This window comes from Balaenoptera borealis (genome assembly GCF_965194805.1).
Source record: "Balaenoptera borealis genome assembly, chromosome: 20".
NCBI classification, from domain to species: Eukaryota; Metazoa; Chordata; class Mammalia; order Artiodactyla; family Balaenopteridae; genus Balaenoptera; species Balaenoptera borealis.
In genome coordinates this window covers 1,990,983-2,013,777 of record NC_138879.1, presented here as the reverse complement: position 1 = coordinate 2,013,777, position 22,795 = coordinate 1,990,983, and the positions used below count along the sequence as shown (strand labels likewise).

The 22,795-nt window shown below is 52.0% G+C and overlaps 2 protein-coding genes across 17 annotated transcripts in view; one reads left to right on the top strand and one right to left on the bottom strand.

Moving 5' to 3' along the window:
- Window positions 1-8,792, top strand: part of WIPI1 (WD repeat domain, phosphoinositide interacting 1) — a 31,199-nt gene extending 22,407 nt beyond the window's left edge. The window contains exons 9-13 of one of the 2 annotated variants that reach the window (XM_082370473.1): window positions 3,291-3,455; window positions 4,255-4,362; window positions 4,981-5,099; window positions 5,524-5,624; window positions 8,298-8,486. In XM_082370473.1, the coding sequence (XP_082226599.1) occupies window positions 3,291-3,455; window positions 4,255-4,362; window positions 4,981-5,099; window positions 5,524-5,624; window positions 8,298-8,345 (541 nt within the window). In that variant the 3' untranslated portion in view covers window positions 8,346-8,486. Of the gene's footprint in view, window positions 1-3,290; window positions 3,456-4,254; window positions 4,363-4,980; window positions 5,100-5,523; window positions 5,625-8,297 lie in introns of both variants that reach the window. The other variant, XM_082370472.1, reaches the window with a different exon arrangement.
- Window positions 8,793-8,795: 3 nt separating this feature from the next.
- Window positions 8,796-22,795, bottom strand: part of ARSG (arylsulfatase G) — a 117,135-nt gene continuing 103,135 nt past the window's right edge. For all 15 annotated transcript variants that reach the window (XM_082370464.1, XM_082370468.1, XM_082370469.1 and 12 more), the window contains 2 exons: window positions 17,814-17,904; window positions 8,796-9,827 (listed from right to left, as the gene is read on the bottom strand). In XM_082370464.1, coding sequence (XP_082226590.1) covers window positions 9,553-9,827; window positions 17,814-17,904 — 366 coding nt within the window. In that variant the 3' untranslated portion in view covers window positions 8,796-9,552. The remainder of the gene's footprint in view (window positions 9,828-17,813; window positions 17,905-22,795) is intronic.

Sequence of the window (22,795 nt, the reverse complement as noted above, 5' to 3'; positions counted from 1 at the left end):
CTGTGTGTGTGTGTGTGTGTGTGTCTGTGTGTCTGTGTGTGTGTCTCTGTGTGTGTGTCTGTGTGTGTGTGTCTCTGTGTGTGTGTCTGTGTGTGTCTGTGCGTGTGTCTCTGTGTGTGTATCTGTGTATCTGTGTGTGTGTCTGTGTGTGTCTGTGTGTGTGTCTCTGTGTGTGTCTCTGTGTCTCTGTGTGTGTGTCTGTGTGTATCTGTGTGTGTGTGTGTGTGTCTGTGTGCGTGTGACATGGTGCCGGCCTCTGTCCCACACCGTCTGGAGCTCCCTCCCTCCCTCCCGGGGCACCCAGTGACCGTTGGGCCCTGGCTCCGGCCGCTGGCCAGGGGCTGCTCTCGCGTCCTCTCTGGAACCTTGGCCCCGCAGGGGCGTGAAACACGAGATGCTGCCCCCCTCGCTCCTCGCTGCGCCTGGAGCCCTTCCAGCGCCCGCCCCCGTGTGCGCGTGCCCTACAGCACACTGCTCGCCCTCTAAGCTTTTAAATAGATGTCATCTGTCTTCTGGACGTTTCTATCCCTTCTCGGACAGCCTCTACACCATAGGCCCCACTCTCTGCCGGAGCTTTAATCCGTCCTCAGTCGTGCTGGGTTCGGGCCCCCGTGGCGGCAGAACCAGCCGGACGCCCTGCCACCCCCAGGTCCCGGGATCCAGGGACCCCACGCCGCTGCCTTGGTCACATCTCCATCCGAGTCTCTTATTGGTGCTTAAGGTGGGAAACGGCCACTTGGGCTCACTTCCGCCTCCAGGCTCACCTGCTTCTGTCCGTCTCAGGTCACCAGGAACACACCTTCCGTCCCTCTCCACATCCCCCCAGCCCGCCCCGTCCATGAAGCGATGACTCGTCCCGCACGAGACGCCTCTGCCTCTGCCTCGCTCCCACCTCTCTGGCCACCGCCCTGACCCGGGCCTCCCTTCCTTGGTCTCGCTCCTTGTAGCCTCTTCTGACCATCATACGTCTTCTTGCTGGACTAATCCTTGGAACATGCCCCTGCGTCCTCAGACACCTTCATTCCCCTTTGCCCTCAGGAGTAAAGTCCCAGATCCTCCAGCCTGGCGTTCGAGGCCTCCCTCCCTCCCTTCCTTCCTTCCTTCCCTCCCTCCTTCCCTCCCTCCCTCCCTTTTCCCAAACAACTAGAGGAATATTTCTTTGTCTTTGGCATTCACAACGTAATGGCTACAGACATAACACACTTAAAAATTTAATCTGCATTATTGTTTTCCCAATCACTATAGAGATATCAAACACATGTTGAAGTATAGTGTTTCTTTGGTTTTTTGATTTTTGGCTGCATCGGGTCTTAGTTGCGGCACGCGGGATCTTCCGTTGCGGCGCACGGGCTCCAGAACACATGGGCTCTGTAATTTGCGGCACGTGGGCTTCCTTGCCCCGCGGCATGTGGGATCTTAGTTCCCCGACCAGGGATCGAACCCGCGTCCGCTGCATTGGAAGGCGGATTCTTTACCACTGGACCACCAGGGAAGTCCCGAAGTGGAGCTGATTTACCATGCTGTGTTAATGTCTGCTGTACAGCACAGTGATTTAGTTACACACACACACACGCACACATTCTTTCTCATATTCTTTTCCCTTCCGGTTCATCCCAGGATGTGGAATGCAGTCCCCTGTGCTCTACAGTAGGGCCTTGCTGTTTCTCCATCCTGTATACACTCATTGGCACCTGCTCACCCCACCCTCCCACCCCATCCCTTGCCCACCCCTCCCCGTCGGCAACCACCGGCCTCTTCTCTGTGTCTGTGAATCTGTTTCTGTGTTGTAGATGAGTTCATCTGGGTCGCAGTTTAGATTGCTATAGATGGTCAGACTAAGCGAAGTGAGTCAGAAAGAACAGCAAGCGCCGTATGATATCGAGGCTTTTCTCGCCGCACCTTGCCTGAGCTGAGGCCTCCCTGCCTCTGCCCCCTGGGCCGGCCCAGTGTGGCCCTGACTCTCGGACGCGTGTCCGGAGCCTCTGATGGGCCCTCCTCCTGCTGCCCCCACCCCGCTCGGAGACAGACCTGCCTCGGGGCCCAGCCCGGCGACCACCCCCCAAGCCTCTTCAGTCCCGCCAGCCCCAGAGACCCCATCTTATGCGAGAGCACTCGCCATGCACCAGCCCCATGCTGCACTGCCGCTTTAGTTCTCACGGGCAGGGGACCCTGATGGTCCCCGTCGTCCCCAGTGAGGACGGCGGGATGTGAGGGGGGAAGGAGCGCCCTCCACCCCTCCCCCCTCTGCGGTCTGGGAGTCGCCCGGCCTGGGCCCTGTCCTGGGGCACTCACGCCTCCTCCCTTCTACATCTGTGCTGCGCCCCGCCTCGGATGCAGGACCTGGGTGTGGTCGGTACCTCCCGGTGACACCCCACCCTCGGCGCAGCGCGCCAGGGCGAGCCGCGCAGGTGTGTCCCACAGCGCTCAGGAGGTGAGGGGGACGGCGGAGCCTGGAAGTGCCCGTCGCCCCCAGATGAGACCCTCGAGGCCCAGGGAGGTTTGTCCAGGTGGCCACAGGGAGGAACAAGCCCCAGGGCTTCGGAGCTGCGGGCCGTGTCCCTCGCCAGGATGCGTCCCCCGGACAAGTGGCCTCTCGGCCGGGGTGCCTGGGGCGCACGCGGCCACCCTGGTCATCGCCGGGCCGCTCGGCGCAGAGGCGAGCGTCCACCCTGCGCACCCGCGTCTCACCACAGAGCCGTCCCCCTTGTCTGCCAGAGACCCCAGGATGGGGCGCGGGGACTGCAGGGGGCACACCGGGTCCCTCTGATTTCCCCCCACCTTTGTGCGTTGCCAGCACCCACCCAGGTGGCTCGAGGGCTGTAACCAAACACCTGTCCAAGCATTGTGCCCGGAGGTTTGCTTCCCACGCAGTCTGGCTGGGAGGCCTTGACGCTGAGATCGGCCTGTTCTTTTCTTCCGTGAGCCCAGAACAGGCCTGGGCTTAGGTTACAGAGTGCAGGGACTGATTCCAGCTCACTCGCTGCCCAGCCCCCTTCCAGGGACCTAGAAATCAGACTGATGGTCAGATTGAGCTCGCTTAATGCAGGAAGGCCGTCGCACCGGGAACCTCTTAACGGCCGGGCAATGGCTCTTCCAAAGGACACACGAGCCCTTGACGCCCTCTGGGTACGGCCGGAATGGCACGTCCCGAGCGTTCGGGTGGGCAGACGTCATGCCAGGGCACAGTCCCTTCCTGCTGTGGTGAGCGCGGCTCCCAGCGTCGGCCGGGGATGTTGGACGGCTGCCAGGGGGCGGCTCGGCCTCACCCTCGCCTGTGCCTTGCTCCCCAGCCAACCAGAGGAGCCCTCGACCTGGACCAGCTACGTGGGAAAGATGTTCATGGCTGCGACCAACTACCTCCCCACCCAGGTGTCCGACATGATGAACCAGGACAGGGCCTTTGCCACCGGGCGCCTGGGCTTCTCTGGGCACAGGAACATCTGTACCCTCTCTACGTACGTGCAGCGCCACCCCTCATCAGGCACAAACCATTACAGATTTGCTTCCCCAAAGCACAGGTTTACTTGCCCCAGACACACACACAGGTTTAGAAGAAAGGCAAGAGAAGGGAGCCAAGAAGGGCACGCAAGGTCAGGACCCACGGCACACCCCGTGGCCGGCCAGCTGCTTTCCCGTCCGGTGGGACCCTTTCTCCGGGGGCTGGGAAGCTGAGCTGGAAGCTGCCATGGGAATTTTAACCCTCTCGTTCCAGTGACACTGTCTTGAAGACAGTTCCCATTTTTACAGAATTATGTAAAAAGGCTCTGGTTCCAAAGTCTAGGTCCAGATACCTATGGGGTCGACAGGTGTGTTATCTAAGACGTTAAAAAGTGTTTATTAAAGCCGAACATTTGAAAAATTTTGTAAAACTAGCCAGCAAAGATGGGGGCCAGTTTTGCACCTGCGTCCTTCCTTCTGCTGTTAAAGGCAGAGACACACATAAGGCAGGTAGGCGGACGCTTTTGTTGGCAGGGGAACCTCACAGAGCAGCAGGGTGTATGCATATCCTTTTGTCTCACCCACACAATTATGGTCAAAGACAAGAAGTCATCCTCAAGCTAGATCACTAGGACACAACGCAAGGAAATCACCAGAAACCCAGACTCTGGGGTCAGCGGGCTGCGGGTTTGTGGATGTCGGGACAAGACGCCGGTGATGCTCCCAGGGGGGTTGGGGGGGGGGGGGCTTCGTCCCTGGAAGCGGGTCTGCGGCCATGTACGTTGTCGTCCCAGCACATGTCTTCTTGGCCCTTAGGATCCAGAAGCTGCCGAGGCTCCTGGTGGCATCATCCAGTGGACACCTTTACATCTACAACTTGGACCCTCAGGATGGAGGAGACTGCGTCTTCATCAAGACCCACAGGTGAAGAGCCCAGTTTTCAGAAAGCCGGCCTTTCAAGAGCCGGCTGTGTCGTGCGCCCCTCAGTCCAGAAGAGCGACCAGCCTCAGGGCTCTCGCTTCCCTTCCTCCTTCAGGGGCGGGCCCAGGGGCAGAGCCAGAGGGGGCCCTGCTCGGTGCTGGGCTCACGTGGGGCTCAATAGCATGCAAAATGGGATCTCCCTGCTGGGCCCTCCTCCTCCCGGGGTCCCTCAGACATAACAGGCGCTCAGAGCCGTGTACCAAACTGAATTGAGATGTTCTCCTGACCTCTGCGGCCGAGGGCAGGGCGACCTCCTGCTGCGGACAGGGTGCCCCGAGCTGCCACTGCCCCCTCACCTGGGGCTCCCGGGTGCCCCTGCCTGCGCGTGCCAGGAGAAGCACAGGACCGATCTCGGTTTACTGAACGCCAGAGATGAGAAATCCCGTGATTGGCAGGTGAAGGTCAGGCTGGTCCACACTGACCTGGCAGGGAACTGACAGGTGTATGCCCTGAACTCCAGGGGCCCAGCACGGGCTTCCGGGTGCTTTGCCTGTTGGAAGCGTCCTGGGCGTGAGGTGACCTCTTTGTCTCTTCCTTCCCCCCCTTCATTGCTGCAATTAGCTTGCTTGGCTCAGGAACTGCCGACGAGAATAAAGAAAATGACCTCAGACCTTCATTACCTCAGTCTTATGCAGCAACTGTAGCCAGACCAAGCCCATCTGCAGCCTCCACGGTGCCAGGTGAGTGGGCACGGGGGGACCTGTGTGACAGCGGCCCTCTTCTCCCGTCACCACTGCCTGTGGACGGAGCGCTCCCCCGAACCACGTGTCTCCTCCAGATGAGGCCGTGGGCATAGCCTTAAACGCGGGTCCCAGAACAGGGCCGGCAGAGCCCCCAGTGGTCGCCTCCCCAACAAGTAGTGGGAACCCTTTGCCTCCTGGACGGTTTGTAATCAGGTGGAAAGTTGGAGGAGCCGGGGGCGGGCGGGTGGAGGAGACCAGCCGCCCAGGGGCTTCGGGCCGTAAACGGTGAGGATTCGGACTCATCGGAAGCACAGTCTGTCCCGCGGGTCCCCGGGTGCTCGCTTTGCTGGGGCCCGGCCCCGGGGTCGCGGCCTAAGAACAGACCCCGTGGCTTCTCTCACGTCTCACTGTTGGTTTCCAGGTTATTCTGAGGATGGCGGGGCGCTCCGAGGAGAGGTCATCCCCGAACACGAGTTTGCGGCGGGGCCGGTGTGTCTCGATGACGAGAACGAGTTCCCGCCTGTGAGCGTCGGGAACCCTTAAGGGCGCCAGTCCGCACGCGTAGACAGAAGCCGCGCCTGTGCGCGGGGCCGAGTCCTCTCCCTGCTGTCCCGTCTGTAACAGCTGCTCCTCCCCTAACACCCGGGAAGCCTCAGCGCCCCAGACTAGCCCCCCCGACAGTAGGACAGCCACGTACTCGCCCAGGGAGCCTTGGCGGCCTCCCCGCGTTCAGAGGCCCGGACCCCTTGCCTTTGCTTCTTTGGCACTCTCTCTGCTGCTCACAGGGAGAAACTTGTCCGCCTAAGCCCTTAGTTTCCCGCGGTTCCTGAGGTGCTCTGAGCAGAGTATCGCTGCTCTTGTGATGCTGAAGGTGACGCTCCGACAGGGCTGGGCGCTCGCCCTCCTCCGCCTCTGGCGGGACCGACCCCTGTTACTTAGCAGCCACTCGGAGAGCGGAGCGGCGGTGGGAAGCCCCCCGGGCACCTCTGGCCGGGCTCGCCAGCGTCCTGCTTCAGCCCTCCTGGCAGCGAGCGCCCAGGCTTAGCCGGGCGCTGGGCGTGCCTCCTCTCAGCAGCCTGGGGTGGAGAGAAGCTTGTCCCCCTGCTTCTGATTCTTCAAGCTTCCGTTCAGGGCAACATAGGGACCCCTCTTAGGAGCTTCAGTCGGAAAACAGCCCAGACGGTCCACTTGAAGTCGTTTCAAGACGGAAGCAGTGTTTAGGCCAAGGCTTGGAGAGTCAGCTGACTGTCCCTCCTGGAAGCAGAGAGAAGTAGCCATTGGGCATAGACCTTGGGCTGCAGTGTTTTCTCTTGGTCATGATTTTGGGTCAGTTGGATTCCATTTGCCAAAGGATGGAGTGCAGGTCTGGCTTCTCTCTTGCAGAGATCCATAGGACAATCTAGTAAGTCTAGTAAAAGAAAAACAAAAGCTGCTGTGGGACCCTTCGTGCAGGACTGCAGGGCCGTGTTCCTGACTTTCCAAAGGGCTCTGTGGGTTGCAGCTTAAGATTGGCATTTCTGGCTTTTAATAGGTTGTCAAATACAGTGCCAACCAGTAAAGTTTACATTTTAGGGGTGGAAAGCAGTCATTCTTAAAAATACTAATTATACATTTAAAAACGTCTCCCAGTAGCCCTCCCAAGAGACCAGTTGTTTTGCTTTTGGGTTCTCTTGCCCCTACTCGCTATAGCGGGAGCTTTTCTGTCCGCCCCCCAAAAGTTGGTGGTCATTTATCTGAAGTTGTATCTTCCGGGAACCAGAGCAGGTCAGATGCAGTGGGTATACATGTGGAATCTAATGGAATCAGCAATTTTGGTAAAAGTCTGTGACTGCTATAAAAGATTATTAGATTGTTAGATACTTAACTGTAATCAGAGTAGACCTCGAAACCTCTTGTATTTACAGAATTTGGATATCGGCATTCAGAGGGTGATCCCTTGCCAAAGAAACCTGTATCAGATAATACGTACACCATGCAGATCATTTGGAGTTTAAAAAAAAAAAATTGGAGACGCTTAAGAACTAGCACTAAAATGAAAGGCCTGTTTGCTTATTCGGTGCCAGGAAGCCTGGTACAAGCCATTCGTCCTGTCTCCCTCGTAAGGACCAAATGAGTGGAAGTCGGTTTAAACTGCGTTGATTTTTATTTATGTAGAAGGAAGGCTTCCTGCCATTGAGTGTCGATCACTGAACGAGCTTCCCCAGAATGGTCGCTAGGCCCTAGCGATTTCGGAGCAGCCCCCGTGTGCAGCGCCGGTGGTAGGGGTCTCGGAGACCATCAGACCCCAGCCCTGCCCTCATGCCTGCAGGCAGAGCGATGGGGTAGCGGGTGGGCTTCTGCATCTCAGCGCACAAGGATCAGGGGCCTGAGTGCCCCCGGGATGTTCTCGCAAGAGGGACCATATTAGTCATGTCCTCACTGGCAGTAAGAGTCCGCTGGAGACGCTAAGCAACTTCCTCTCTCTGCCTCGGTTCTGAACTGTCATGCCTGTTGCAAACATCTGTCCAGAATCCTCATCTCTCCCCACATTCCTTAACACCTTCCGGGATCCTGACGGATCTTGGGGTCCCAGCTTCTCCCGGACACGAGCCTAGGTTTGCTCGGATAATCTCCGGAGGGGCTCGCTGGGTCATCACTGCTGGTCTTCTTTTTCAAATACACTGACACTAACCTGGGTATGATCCCTCTCATCTCCTCGGGATTTACTTTGCTCCAAGCACAATGAGAGAAAACAGAATTGATCATTTCTGGTCCCTTAGAAAGATGTTGTATTCAGGAAGGGAGTAGCTTTGGTTTCAGTAACAAGCCAACCTTGACAAGTCTGCATATATTCTGACATTCGTCTTACTCTTGGGACCAAGGGTATTTACTGACATTTTCATGGTGATTTAGCAGTCTGTGTTTACAAGTAAGATGAGCCTTAAAAAAAATAAACAAAAAACAAAAAGCAACCCACATACATATCCATACACACATATATTTTCAGAAACTGTGCCACCTCGTCTACACCTAAAGAAGACGGGTGACTCTTCCGTGACCACACGCGAGGGTCGGCCTGTGGACACAGGCGGGAAAGCTGTGCCGGGCCCGGCCTGCCCCCGCCGCCCCCGCGTGGGCACAGGTCTGCTGGCGGTGCAGCCTGCCCGCCAGCCCCTTCCCGGAAAGAGTAAGGCCGTTCTGTTTTGATTTCGGTAGATAATCTTGTGCCGCGGCGATCAGAAGGGCAAAACGAAGCAGTCCTGATGAGCAGCAAGACCGCCCCCGCCAGGCGGTTTTGGAGACGCCGGGGAAGGCGGATGCGAGGCGTGCGGTTGTGTGAGCAGAACGGGGGGTCAGGAACCCGGGACGCGGCTCGCTGCCCAGCAGGCTCTTCTCAGCCCCGGTGGCCGGTGGGCGCGGGAGCTGCTGCGAACCCACGTCCTGCCGTTGTCGCAAGTGTGTCCCAGCCAGAGCGTCCACGTGGACGAACCATCTTGGTCTATAACCCTAATTTTATATTACAAAGAGCATCCTTTCGAAAGCGTATGCTGCGTAAAAATGTACTTACAGGAGAATCTCTCTGAACGGTATTTCTTGTATATGACATAGAGAGGCTATTTTAGCCAGGCAAAAGGTTTTTGCAGTGATTGGAATAAATCATTTATGACCTTTCAGTCCCATTTAGGACACTGATAATAAAACCATGGCAATCTCTTTTGAGGCTTTAAAACTTTACTTCTTTGTGGTTTCAGAAAGCAGGAAGCACCCCTAAAATCTTTAAAATACAGCCGTTTGACCTGTCGCACGGGGTGGTGGCAGGTGGGGAGGGCCGCGGACTCCTGTGGGCCCTGCTGCTCGTGACCTGGAAGCAGCTCTCACCTTGTCAGGTCTGCACCCCCCGTGCTGCTCAGGGGAGCACCCCCAGGGAGCTTCCCAGACACGGAGCCCCTCAGGCCCCGCGGCCCACCTGGTCAGAGTGTGCACGGTCACAAGCTCCCAGGTGATCTGCGCGCCTGCGGAAGACAGCGAGGTGCCGCTCTGGACGGCCGCCGGGACGCGCCTCTGCTCAAACGACCGGCAGAACTGAGCGCGTGTAAAACAAAACGGCAACTAAAACGTACCGAGTGCCTGCTCGGCGTCACGTCACGTGCCAGGCAGGCGCTTTCACGTGTCACCCGTTTCATCCTCAAGGTCAGCCTGCGGGTTAGGTTAAATAATGGCCCAAGTTCAAAAGCTGGGGCTTGGACCTGGCCTGACTCCTGACTCCAAAGCCCAGGTGCCTTTCCTTACAGCTCGGGCTCGGCATGCCCTCACGCCGGCACGCGGAAGGGACGGGGCGGGGGGGGGGGGACACGGAGTGGTGGCTTCAAAACAAACTTCGGAGCCTCATTTTTACAGCACACATCACTGCGAAGCGGGCAAAACCGCAGTCGGGATGCGAGCCCGCCCGTCTCGCTTCCCGGTATTTCCGTCACGCGGCCTGGCAGCGGCAGGCGGTTTGGTGGGGGTTACAGCAGGGAGCCACGGAAGGGTCCTGACTGTAATCCGCCCGGGAGATGTTGTCGCCGGCAATGTCTTCAAGGACCCCCGAGAGAGCCGCTCTGACCTCGGGCAGCACCCTCTGGTACTCGGCACTGCCCCGCTCCAGAGGCACGGCTTCTGCGACATCACCATCCAGGTTAAAGATGAGGGGGGGCTCGTGGTGCCACTCGGGCCCGACGCTGCCATCGCAGGCTCTGGCCCCACCTGGAGCGGGTGACAACAGAGACCCCGTCAAGCCCAGCGCCTGATTACAAGCGAGTGCAAACACAGCAGGACTCCAGTGTTGCAGCGACCGCGCTCCCTGCCAGAGCAACTGCCTCGAGCATCCGTAATGCTCCATCATCCAGAACCATCTGGACCTGCTCCTGGGACTTGCCTCAGAGCCGCTAAGACACTGACTCAAGTATCTGTCCCCTCTACCCTCTGGGAGTAAATGTGTCTTTTGAAAATTGATTTCTTGAGTCCACAGGACACTCAATTTGGCAAATTAGGCAGGGAGGCCAGGGAAGTCGTTTCCCTTTAGGCTGCGGTTCAGCTTCTTGCCTGAGTTAGAATCTGGCTGTTATGGCGGTCCCCGAAGACGGGTGACGAAAACGTTTGGAGCGATGGCCGCCTCCTGGGCTGTTAATGATTCAGATGACTTTTTTTTCCCCCCTTTTCCGTACTAAAAGTAGTTAAGACTTCTGACAGGAATAAATACAATATAATTATATCAACAAAAGGAATTCAGGCAGAGGACAGCCCTGGGACACACAGGCAATCCTGAACATTTCCTTTGCCTCTGGTCCCCTTAGCAGGGAAACGTGAACAAGGTAGACGTTCACCAGCCGCTCAGGGGGAAGCAGAGCCCTGAGGGGTGAGAGAATTTTTTCCACCGGCCCCTCCTACAGGGGACCCTGTGGGATGGAACGCTCGACAGCATCCTTACGAAAAGCACAGCTGTGTGATGAGGACGGTCCAGCTGACAACTTTCTATCCCACCCCCCGCTACAAGCTGAGAGCCTGAAGCCCAAGTGCAACTCAGTAAAAGCAAATCTCCACGGAGGAGCCACAGTCACACCACGGGAGGACGCAGCTTTCACTCTGGGCCAATCTGAACAGAAACGTAAAGTGTGAAACACTGAGAGGGAAGAATGGGTAGATCACGCCGCCTTCAGGAAGCCCTCTGGTATTGCTTCTCCTCCTGGGATGGGTTTCAGTTTGTCCAACAGAGAGAGAGTCGTTGCCTAGTGTTTGGAGCTGAAGTTGGCTCTTCTTCTTTGCCAATAAACAGAGGTGACGTGAGCTCTGGCAATCAGTCAAGCGAAGGTGGGGACTGACTCCTCTTATAAAAAGTAAAGACTTCCACTTAAGGGAATAGTGGAGTAGCTCACATAAAACTCATCCTCCCATAGATGACAATTTTAAGTTCTAGGCAACATACGGAAAAAACCCAACCAATTGAAGGCACCAGAAAATCATCCATGCAGGCAGAAAGGAATTTGATTTTTGAAAGCAGGAGGCCGCACGGGGCGGGGTCTGTGTTTAAGTGTTTTCCCCTGGGGACAACCCCCTACCCACCCAGTCAGAGCAGCGTGGAGCAGCTAAAGCCCCAGGAGGGGGCTGCGGTCTCTTTGGCATGAGGTGTCAGGGGACAGAGTTCAGAGCTGCCACCACGGATGAAAATTGGTGGGCAAAATCCTGGGAAGGAGAGAGCCGGAGAGGGGAAGGCTTAAGATCTGCAAATAAACTCCCTTCAAAACCTTGGCTGACCCCTGAGCTGGGCATGCACAGATTCTAGCAACAGCTACAAGTCTGAAGAGCCCAGCACGCATTTCTGTGCTACCCAGTGCAGGGAAGGTAGAATTTAGAGTGTGAATTCTGTTAAATTAGAAAGGCTTGATAAACACTTCATATTTTCCATTGAAGTCCCAAAAGGTTCATGCTAGGAGTAAAGACTGTATCCCGGAATGAAGGCGTTTACCTAAGATTAAGGATAAAATCCAACAGAGCCCAGTTCTGACAAAGCATAAAATCAAGCCTCCTCAAGTTTAAGGGGATTAGGCAGTAATTAACTGCCCGTGAGAACCAAAGTCAACACTCCTCAGACTGAAAGTCAGAATCTCTACAATGCATCACACACAATGTCCAGTTTTTAAAAACGACTCAATAGGAAACTTCTAGTTTCTGGTCCAGCATTTGGAGCTTTGGAAGTCAGCCCTCCATCCTAACAAGTAAAAAGCTGAACAAAACTAAAAAGTCAGTGACTCTTCTTAGATCCATCAGAGAAGTGAGGTCACAGGGCAAACCTCTGCCCCCCAAACTGGAGACAGACAGGTGAATACAGAGAATCACAACATACCAGAGCAGAAACCCACAAGCAGGCACCTCTGGGAACCAGTGCCCTGGTAGGAAAATCCGAACTGTGATTAACAAATGGCAGGAGGCTCAGTGTGGGTGAGTCTAAGAGTTAAAAACCCCATGGGGGGGTGGGAGTCATCTTTTAGATGAAAATCCTAAGAAAAAAGAAAAAAATAAACGCCAGTGATCAAAAACACTGTACCAGAAATAAGAATAAGAATACCTTTGATGGGCTCATTCGTAGATTCCACGGCTGAGGACAGAATCTCTGAGCTTGAGGGTATCTCAAAAGAAGCTTCCAAAGTTGAAAAGCAAAGAGGGAAAAAAATCTGCAAAACGCAGAGCAGAATATCCAAGAACTGTGAGGAAACTACAAAAAGTGTAACGGGAACCCTAGAAAGAGAAGAATGAGTGAAAGGAACAGAAGAAATCTATGCAACTATGATGACTGAGATTTCCTCCAAATTCATGTCAGACACCAAACCGCAGATCAAGGAAGCTCAGAGACCCTGAGAAAGACCCTGTCAAGAGAACAAGAAGTCAAGCCACAGACGAGAAGAACATTTTTTCACAAGGCATATCTGATAAAGGGCTGTTATCCAAAATACACAAAGAACTCTTCGATCTCAACAATCAGGATGGTGAGAAGGAGAACCTGAACGGCACCTCACCCAAGGAGACACGCAGTTAGCGGACAAGCGTATGCAAGGGTGCGCAACGCTGTACATCATCAGTGGTTGCAAACTGAATAAGACCCCACGACACACCTATTAGAGTGGCCAAAACGACAAACAGTGGCGACACCAAACGCCGGTGAGGCTGTGGGGCAGCAGGAACTGTCGCTCACTGCTGTGGGGGATGCGGAAGAGTGCCACGACCTTGCAAGACACCTGGGTGGTTTCTTACAAAATAAATACACTCTAACCATACGATCTAGCAGTCACACTTCTTGTTATTTAGTCAAATGAGTTTATGTCCACAAAAAGACCCCCACGTGGATGTTTACAGCATAACTGTCAAAACGGTTTACTCATAATTGTGAAAACTTGGAAGCAAGCAAGATTTTCTTCAGTGGGTGAATGCATAAATAAACTGTGGTACGTCCAGGCAAGAGAATATTTTATTCAGCATTGAAAACAAATAAGCTCAAGCCATGAAAAGACGTGGAGAAGCCTTAAAATGCTATTTTAGTCAGCCTAGGCTGCCATAACAAAATACCATAGACTGGGTGGCTTAAATAATAGAAATTTATCTTCTCATGGTTCTGGAGGCTACAAGTCCAAGATCAAGGTTCTTGAAAATTTGGTTTCTGGCGAGGGTTCTCTTCCCTGGCTTGCAGACAATAGAGATACAAAAAAACCTCGGTAAATACTAGCAAACTGATTTCAGCAGCATATAAAAAGGATTATACACCATGTCCAAGTGGGATTTATCCCACGGATGCAAGGTTGGTTCAACATATGAAAATCAGTCAGTGTAAAGCAATGTATATTCATAGAACAAAAGACAAAAAAATGATCATCTCAATAGATGCAGAAAAAGCATTTGACAAAATCCCACACTCTGTCATGATATAAACACTCAAGAAACTAGGAATAAAAAGGAACTTCCTCAACCTGATAAAAATTATCTGTGAGGGGCTTCCCTGGTGGCGCAGTGGTTGAGAATCTGCCTGCTAATGCAGGGCACACGGGTTCGAGCCCTGGTCTGGGAAGATCCCACATGCCGCGGAGCAACTAGGCCCGTGAGCCACAACTACTGAGCCTGCGCGTCTGGAGCCTGTGCTCCGCAACAAGAGAGGCCGCGATAGTGAGAGGCCCGCGCACCGCGATGAAGAGTGGCCCCCACTTGCCGCAACTAGAGAAAGCCCTCGCACAGAAACGAAGACCCAACACAGCCATAAATGGATAAATAAATAAATAAATAAAATTTTAAAAATAACAATAAATAAATAAAGCAAATAATTAAAAAAAAAAACTCTATAAAAAAAAATTATCTGTGGGAAACCCAGAGCTAACATCATACTTAGTGAGGGAAGACTGAAAGCTTTCTCCCTAAGATCAAGAACAAGACATGAATGTCCACTGTCACCACTTTTATTCAACATTGTACTGGAGGTTCTAGCCAGAGAAATTAGGCAAGACCCAGAAACAGAAGGCATGCAGACTGGGGAGGAAAGAGTGAAACCACCTCTATTTGTTGATGAAATGATCTTATATAGAGAAAAGCAAATGGTCAAAACTCTCCAGTTTAAAAGCAGAGCCTTATCAAACTGGGTGAAAAAGCAAGATTCCTTTCTTTCCTGCCTACAGAGATGCATTTTAAATATAAAAGCAGTTGAGTTGAAAGGAACAAAATAGATATATCACACAAACAGTAAGCACAGGAAACTGGAGTGGCTATGTTAACATTAGACAAAACATACTTCACGATATGGAGTACCAAGATAACGAGGGATATTTCACAAGGATCAAGAGTCAGTTTTTAAGGAAGACAAAACTAAAGGGAAATATAGACAATCTACATCCTAAATGGAGATTTTTAAAACGCTTCTCTCAATAATTGATAGAACAGCTAGACAAAAAGCCGGGAGGGATATAGATGATCTAAACAACTATCAACACCTCCACCTGATTGAAATTTATGGAACATTATACACAAGAACTGCAGAATACACATTTGCTTCACTTCCACATGGTATGTTCACCTAGACAGACCATCTGCAGGGCCATAAAATAAGTCTCAGTAAGTTTCAAAAGATTGAAAACTTCCAGAGTATGTTTTCTGATCACAATAAAATTAAATTAGAAATGACAAAGATAAGAGAGCTAAAAAAGGCCCCCAAAATTTGGAAATTAAGCAACAGCTTTCTAAATGACCTATGAGTCAAGGAAGAAATTAGACAAGATACTAGAAAATATTTCCAACTAGATAATGAAAGTAAAACACAGAATTTGGGAGATACAGATAAAGCAATGCTTAAAGGGAAAACTGTAGCTATAAACGCTTATATTTGAACATGAGAAAGGTTTAAAATTAATTATATAAATGTCCTCTTTAGTAAACTAGAATAAGGAGAGTAAAGTAAGTAAAGAAGGAATGGAAATAAAAGCAGGAATCATGACATAGAAAACGATAAAGGAAATTAACAGAGATAAAAGTTGCTTCATTAAAGATTAATTAAAAGGATAATGAGGGAATATTATGAACAATTTTAGGCCAGTAAATTTGACAACTCAGATGAAATGGACAAATTATTTTAACAACTTACCAAAGCTGATACAAGAAGAAATTAAAAATCTGAATAGCCCTATACCTATTAAAGAAATTAAATTGATAACCAAGAATTTTTCCATCAAGAAACCTCCAGGTCCAAAGAGTTTCACAGATGAATTCAATCAGACATGAAAGAAATAATACCAATCTCCTATAGCCCCTTCCAGAAAACAGAGAAAGGAACACTTCCCAACTAATTTCCCAAGGTTAGCAAAACCCTGATACCTAACCCCGACAGACATTGCAGGAAAGGAAAATTACAGACAAAATCTCGGCAGATCAAATCCATCAATATATAAAAAGAAGAATACATCACAACTGAATTTATCCAGGAATGTAAAGTTGACCTAACATCTGAAAACCAATCGATGTAATTCACAGCATTAAGAGGGTCCTTATGCAAGTATATACATTTATAATAACTCATCAAATCATGCCGTTTAGGTCTGTGGCTTTCACTGTGTGTAAAGTTTTCCTCAATTACTCTTTTGAAAAAGGAAAAAACAATAAGATCACTTAATTCTAGGCCACACACCAAAACAGACTAGCTGCCTTTTAAAGCTGCTCCTAGTTCACGACCCCAAAAATCACACCCTCATCATAGAGGGACACACACATCTTTCTCTGATCTAATGGAGTAGATGTCAGTTCACCTCACTTATCCCAAAGCAGTTTTATGTAATTAGCACGCAGATTTTCAGGGACGGGGATGGGGGAAAGGAGGAATCAGAGCACATCCAGGCTTCATCCTATTTCATCCTATTCGCCTCCCATCTGTTGAGATTTCCATTCTTCCCTTGCTAACTTTCCTGGGAGTTTGGTGATGCCTCAGAAGAACAGACCTCCCCTGGGTATCATAATTCCTGTCTGACTGTGATCATTTCAAACAGTCCTATTACTTCATAGTAGCGTTTATGATCCCAGCACCGTGAAGACAAGGGCTTTCTGGCTGGGTTATGACTTCTGAAATTAACTCAGCCTGGAGAGACCATACCTCTGAGACAGAGTAATGTAAGGGCTGTAATCTAGACACTTTCCATCTGAAAGAATAACAAACATCTCACTGGTTTGCACTTTAGGTCTTGGAAAGTCGAAGATTCTTGTGGCATTTTTAATATCCTTCAAGTGATGAACTCAAAGAACTTGTTTGGTTTTTATGCCACATTTTCTTTGGGGTCACTTATTCACCCTCAGGGCAAATAAATTTTTCTTCTTTATTATATAATTCTTTGGAAAGCTCTAACCTTAAATAAGTGAATCAGGACTTCCCTGGTGGCACAGTGGTTAAGAATCCGCCTGCCAACGCAGGGGACACAGGTTCGGGCCCTGGTCTGGGAAGATCCACATGCCGTGGAGCAACTAAGCCCGTGCGCCGCAACTACTGAGCCTGCGCTCTAGAGACCGAGAGCCACAACTACTGAAGCCCGTGTGTTTAGAGCCCGTGCTCCGCAACAAGAGAAGCCACCCCTATGAGAAGCCCGCACACGGCAACGAAGAGTAGCCCCCGCTCGCCGCAACTAGAGAAAGCCTGTGCGCAGAAACGAAGACTCAACACAGCCAAAAATAAATAAATTAAATAAATACATAAATAAATAAATTCATTTTAAAAAAAGAAATTGAGTTAAAAAGAATAAATAACTGAATCAAATTGGAATCCACATCAGATCCCAGATTTGGGTGAGGGTTTTTTTTGGGGGGGTGTGGGGCGTTGGAGGGAGCTTGTTTTTCATTCATTAAAAAAAAGTGTTAGGGTTCCTACCAGATGCAAGATTCTGTGCCAAGCATGTCAAGACAACAACGATTAAAGAGCTTACAGAGGCTGAGTTTAGAGAGCTTAAAGCTACTAGAAGAAATAAAAGATGTACTTAAATAACTGGCATATATGGCAGAATGTGGTAAATACCGGCGTTCTCCATATCCTACCCAGCTGGGAAGACGAGAAGCTCTACAATGCAGGTGGCCTTAAAAGCTGAGAGGGATTTTAATCTGGAGGCCAAGGAAAAGGACCGTCGCTCTTGGAGAACTAAGACTAGGAAAGTATAGGGACCCAGGGTGGAGGGAGTCCGAATTCAGTTGGAAGCAAAAAGCCATTGCAAGACTTTGAGAACCATGCTGATCTGCTATCACCTTTCTAAAATATACGTTTAAGACGGTCACAGGGTGAGCCAAGAAGGAGAGAGACCTGGGTTTGCTAAATAGACCTCTAACATCTATTTTCTGAAACAGTCTCTTGCTTCAAAATATCTCTAAGCTCGCACTGAATGTTCAGCCAGACTGGCATTGAAAGCATAACCGTGGGATGAAATGTTTTTCATGTGAAAAAGTGGACATTGTGGATGTGCTGGACCAGCTCTGAGCTGGCTGGAGACCTAGGCGAACAGCAGAAAGGCCTTATTAGCGTACCTGTAGGTACAGAGGGCCTGGGCAGGGCCCTTGTGTGTTGAGCCCTCCTTCTGGGCCCGGGTTTGGGGCGGCACCATCGGAGATGCTGAGAGCACCCTGAAAGGGGGCAGCCCCCATCATCCGGAGGCCTGAGCGAGAGTCTGGGTGGGACAGGGCCCCTCAGTAACTCACCGGTGACGAAGAAGGCCTTGTACTGCTCCAGGCGGACAGTCTGAAGGGCTCCGTCCTCTCCGGCCGCCCCACTGTTGGGGTGAAACAGCACCTGGGAAAGGGGGGCAGGGCTTACAAATAAGAAAACCATGCTAGAGGCTCCCTGGAAAGCATTACTTTCTTTTTTCTTTTTTTTGGCCGCGCTGCGCGGCACGCGGGATCTTAGTTCCATTGGAAGCGCAGAATCTTAACCACTGGACCGCCAGGGAAGTCTCAGCATTACTTTCTTTGTAGCGTCCCTGTTCCCCATCACCCGCCAAACCCACCCTCTGACACCCAGCCCAGCCCCAAACACAGACACAGGCCTGTGGTCTACACCATCCAACTCCCGGGAGCCTGTGTGAAAGAGCTGTTTTTGCTAGTCAATTAATCGGAGTGGGTTACAGCTCTGCTTGGATTCCTAGGCCAGTACTAGCCATGTCATCTGCAGGGTCCAGTGCAAGATGAGAATGAGAGAAACCTTGTCCAAAAATTAAGAATTTCAACGGTATAGCACAAGGAATTATACTAAATATCCTGTGACAAACCATAATGGAAAAGAATATGAAAAAGAATGTATATACGTGTATAAACGAATCACTTTGCTGTGCAGCAGAAATTAACCCAACATTGTACATCAACTATACTTCAGCAAAATAAATTTCCTTTTCTTTTAAAATTTTTATTCATTTATTTATTTATTTTTGGCTGCGTTGGGTCTTCGTTGCTGCACATGGGCTTTCTCTAGTTGCGGCGAGCAGGGGCTACTCTTCGTTGTGGTGCTCGGGCTTCTCATTGCGGTGGCTTCTCTTGCTGTGGAGCATGGGCTCTAGGCGCGTGGGTTTCAGTAGTTGTGGCACGTGGGCTCAGTAGTTGTGGCTCGCGGGCTCTAGAGCGCAGGCTCAGTAGTTGCGGCGCACGGGCTTAGTTGCTCCGCGGCATGTGGGATCTTCCCGGACCAGGGCTCGAACCTGTGTCCCCTGCCTTGGTAGGCGGATTCTTAACCACTGCGTCACCAGGGATGTCCCAAAATAAATTTCTTAAAAAGCTATTTTCTTTTAATTACTACCCCCCCCACACACACACACACACAAAAAATTAAGAATTTCAAGGTGGCCACAGCACATGTGCTTTAAAGCAAACACAGGGTCCTTCTAAGTGCGGGTCCCTCTGTGACAGCAGGGGTCACCCACCCAGGAGGCCGGCCCCCGCCTGAGCCCCACCCCTCAGGGTCAAGACGGGGCCTGGGATCTGCATGTTTTAGAAATATTCCCAGGGAGCCTGACACAGATTGGTGGTGATCCTTGGATCTATTTGAAAAACGGCTTCTTCAGCATCCAGTCGACTCTCTGACTCTCACGTGAGGGTGTCTCCGTGTGATTTCTCCAGAACTGGGCACGGCCTTCCCTCCAAACACAGATCACCTTTGACTCCGTCCTACCGCACTCAGACCGAGCAAGTCATCAATGAAGGAAACCTTCCAACTCCACGCTTCCACTGCAGGGGGCACGGGTTCGATCCCTGGTCGGGGAACTAAGATCCTGCAAGTCAAGTGGCGTGGCCCCCCAAATAAAAAAATAAAAAGAATCACCCTCCAGAATGGAAACACCTAGTTCAGGGTTCCCAAGGACAAGGTGTGGTAGAAAATAAATGACCAGCATCCTTGGTAAGTTGGTGGCTTTGGGCTGGAAACGTGAGACCGCCTTGGTATGAATCATGACCGATATATATCACTGGAAAGGCGCTTACGTGATTCAAAGTTTCCATGGAGCTAAAAAAAAAAAAAAAAAAAAAAAATGAGAAACATCTGTTGGAGCGGTAAACAGCTGTCCCCCCAAGTTTCCCGGCTCTGAAAGGATGCCAGCGAGGGTGGGGCTCCTCCCACACCTGCTGCTTCCGTGCTCTTGTGACAGGGCCTGCCAGGTCCCCAGCCGGCGTGATGACAGCAGGCTCCTTCCAAACAGGAAGAGAAGTCGTAACTCAAAACCCTCACTTCTTCCAACCCTGAAGGAAGCCAAGCCTCTCACCACAGGAGGCTGTTTTGTTTCCTTCTGGAGAGGGCAGGAAGTGGGGGACTTGGGAAATCTATTGTCAACAGATCTAGGATGTACTCAGACATCCAGGAGATGGGAGTCCAGGCCCGCGGGTTCGAGCCATTGACATTATGGCTCAGTAACAGAAACAGAAATTCCATAAGCGGGGGCTGCCGTGTGCTGGACATTCATTTGGTGTTACCAGGCGCCACTTCCAGAATCCAAGAGCAAGCAGAATGGCTCGCTCTCAGGAGGGCGGATGGATTTTGGAGAACTTGTATATGCCCTTCTTTTCCCCTCTGAGCAGACTGATTATGGCGTTCTTGTTTATATCAACATAGGAAGGAGGCTGGCAAATTTACACATGAATCACAGCTGAAGACATTTCCTCTCCAGAGGACACCCGGTCCGAATTTCAAAGATAACTTTATCTTCTGCAAACATGTTGCATCTTCTTGGTTGCCTTTCTTACCTGTTTGCTTTGTTTTCTTTTGTTTTGCTTTTTCAAGCAGGGAGCACCTCCTTACCTCTCTGGAGGCTGGTGCCCACCCCAGAAGGAGGGGTCTCCCACCCCTTCAGGTCGGGGTGCACAGACCCAGGTCTCCAAAGGCCGTCAGCCTCATGCCAGCCGCTCCGGACAGCATCTTTTGCCACTAGGGGGCCTCCCTTATCCCTAAGAGAAGTGATCAGCGGTGCAGAGACCAAGACCCGACTTCCGTTTCTACAATGTATGGTCTCCAGGGATGGACCAAGCCTTGTATGACCACACAGCCCCAGACTGGTCGTGACGGGACAGATGCAGAGCCATTAAGAAGCCTTCCCTCGGCTGACAGTTTCTGGACTCGGTCATGGCAACCTGGGGCTGAGGTAGTAGGACTTGACCAGCAGTGGAGCTGCAACCTCCAAATTCCATCTGGGAAGCAGGCGAGCCTAGAGTGGGATGCCTGCCCCCAGGCTGTGCACCCTCTCCTGCCCGCTCCCCTCTCCCCCTTTGTGGTTGCCCTCGTTGCCTGGACACAGACCCCTCCAGATCAGAAGCAGAACGGTCTGCAGGTGTAGGAATACCCAGCATGGCATCAGCGACCCTAGCTGTCCATGAAGTGGGTGGTGAGACCGCTCAGCAGGAAGACCTACAGCCCAGCATTTGCTTGTAAACCTCTCCGCGCAGGACCTGGGGAGGGTGCCAGGGCTTACGTGGCCCTAGGTTGCTTCAGCTCTTCGACTTTCCGTTACTCGTTTGCAAAATAGGGAAGAACCCAACCGCTGAGACTTTTTGCATATTGTTTTGAGATGACGGTCTAGGAGTTACTTTGAGCTTCTTGAAACTGGAATGGTTTTCTAAACCAACCCATACTCGAATCTTGTAAGCCCAGCATATACCTAAGGGTGAACACAGCTGTGTTTATTAAAATACATATGTGTATGCTGTGGGAACTAATCAATATATTCTAATTTGAGTATTAAGGAATGTTCCAAACAGGTGGCAATGTTTAAGTCTAACCTTTAAGGCTTTAAGGTTATACACAGTTGGATGTCCCAGAATGATACAGTGCCTTGCACGTGATAGTTACTCAATAAATGATTACTGAATACCAAAACAAAAACAAGGGACTTCCCTGGCCGTCCGTGGTTAAGACTCCACGCTTCAACTCTGGGGGCGCCAGGTTTGATCCCTGGTCGGGGAACTAAGATCCTGCATGCTTCACCAAAAACCAAAAACCAAAAACCAAAGACAAAAAGCACGCAAATGTGTGCTCGTGTGTGTGTACCCACGTGTATATGTGTGCATAGGTATGTATATTTCTACAGTCACTCATGTATTTTTCCCTCCTGGCCCTCCACCAGCAGACTCGAGACAACGTACTCCTGTCTCCGTAGCGGCTGAATCTGGGGCCAGCGGCGACCTACGTTGACCTCTAAGGTGTCTGGACTAACGCTGCAGGAGTCCAGTCTTCTGGGAGGCTGGGCCGGGCCCACAGGTGCCAGTGCCCACGTGCCTCTACCCTGGAAGGTGCCACCAGAGCTCTGGGCGAGCGGCGAGTGGCAGCTGTCCCCTCCTGGGCCACGGGGTATCCCACACACATCACATGTCCCCACGAAAACCCCAGCCGGTGTTGCGGCTCGTATCTGGCTCTCCTGCCGGTCCCTGGGCCCAGTCCCCTGGGGGCCCAGACCAGCAACGGCGAAGCCCCGAGCGGGGCCTCCGCGGGTCCGCGGGAAGCGGCGGCTTGAGGAAGACGGCGAGCTCTCTGCCGTCTGGAAGCGGAAGTTCCGCGCCCGGGCGCTGGCCTCCCCCCGTGGACGGACAACGTCAAGGAGCCCACAGTCCTTGAAGCGCTTCCTGGTGACCCCGATCATTCTGCGCGCAGCCGTGGTCATAAACACGCGGGAGCATCTCTCCGCTGACGTCGTCGATAACCCCCCAGGGTCACATACTGCGAACTCCCAGCCAGAGGCGGAAGCCACCTTCCTGCTTGGTTGTCCTGCAGGAGCAGGGCTCGGCCTGGAAGGGGCTGCAGCTCCAGGGGGTCAGGTAGGCCGGGAGGAGCCATCCTGCTCCAGGGGCCACTCCGAGCATCGCGGAGAAGCCCTGGTGGCCGCTCAGGACCAGTGTGCCGGCCGTGGGGAAGGGCAGCCTCAGGAACTGCCCCAGGACATTTGACTCACTTCCATGTGACCCGCAGTAAAGCCAGAAATAAACCCTTTGATGTGTGGGTCCCTAACTGAGGAGCCGGGCTCACGGGGCCTTCCAGAAGAGCTCCGGGTTCCGCCGGTCTCCTTCCCTCCTCCCACTTCCTCTTCCTTTTGGCAAAAGTAAAACACACAGAAAGACAGGGAAAGGCCACCCGGCCTGACACTTCCTGGCTGTCGCTGTCACCGAGGGCTTCAGAGCACCCCGAAGAGGGGACCCTGGGGGCTGGAGGGCCGTGT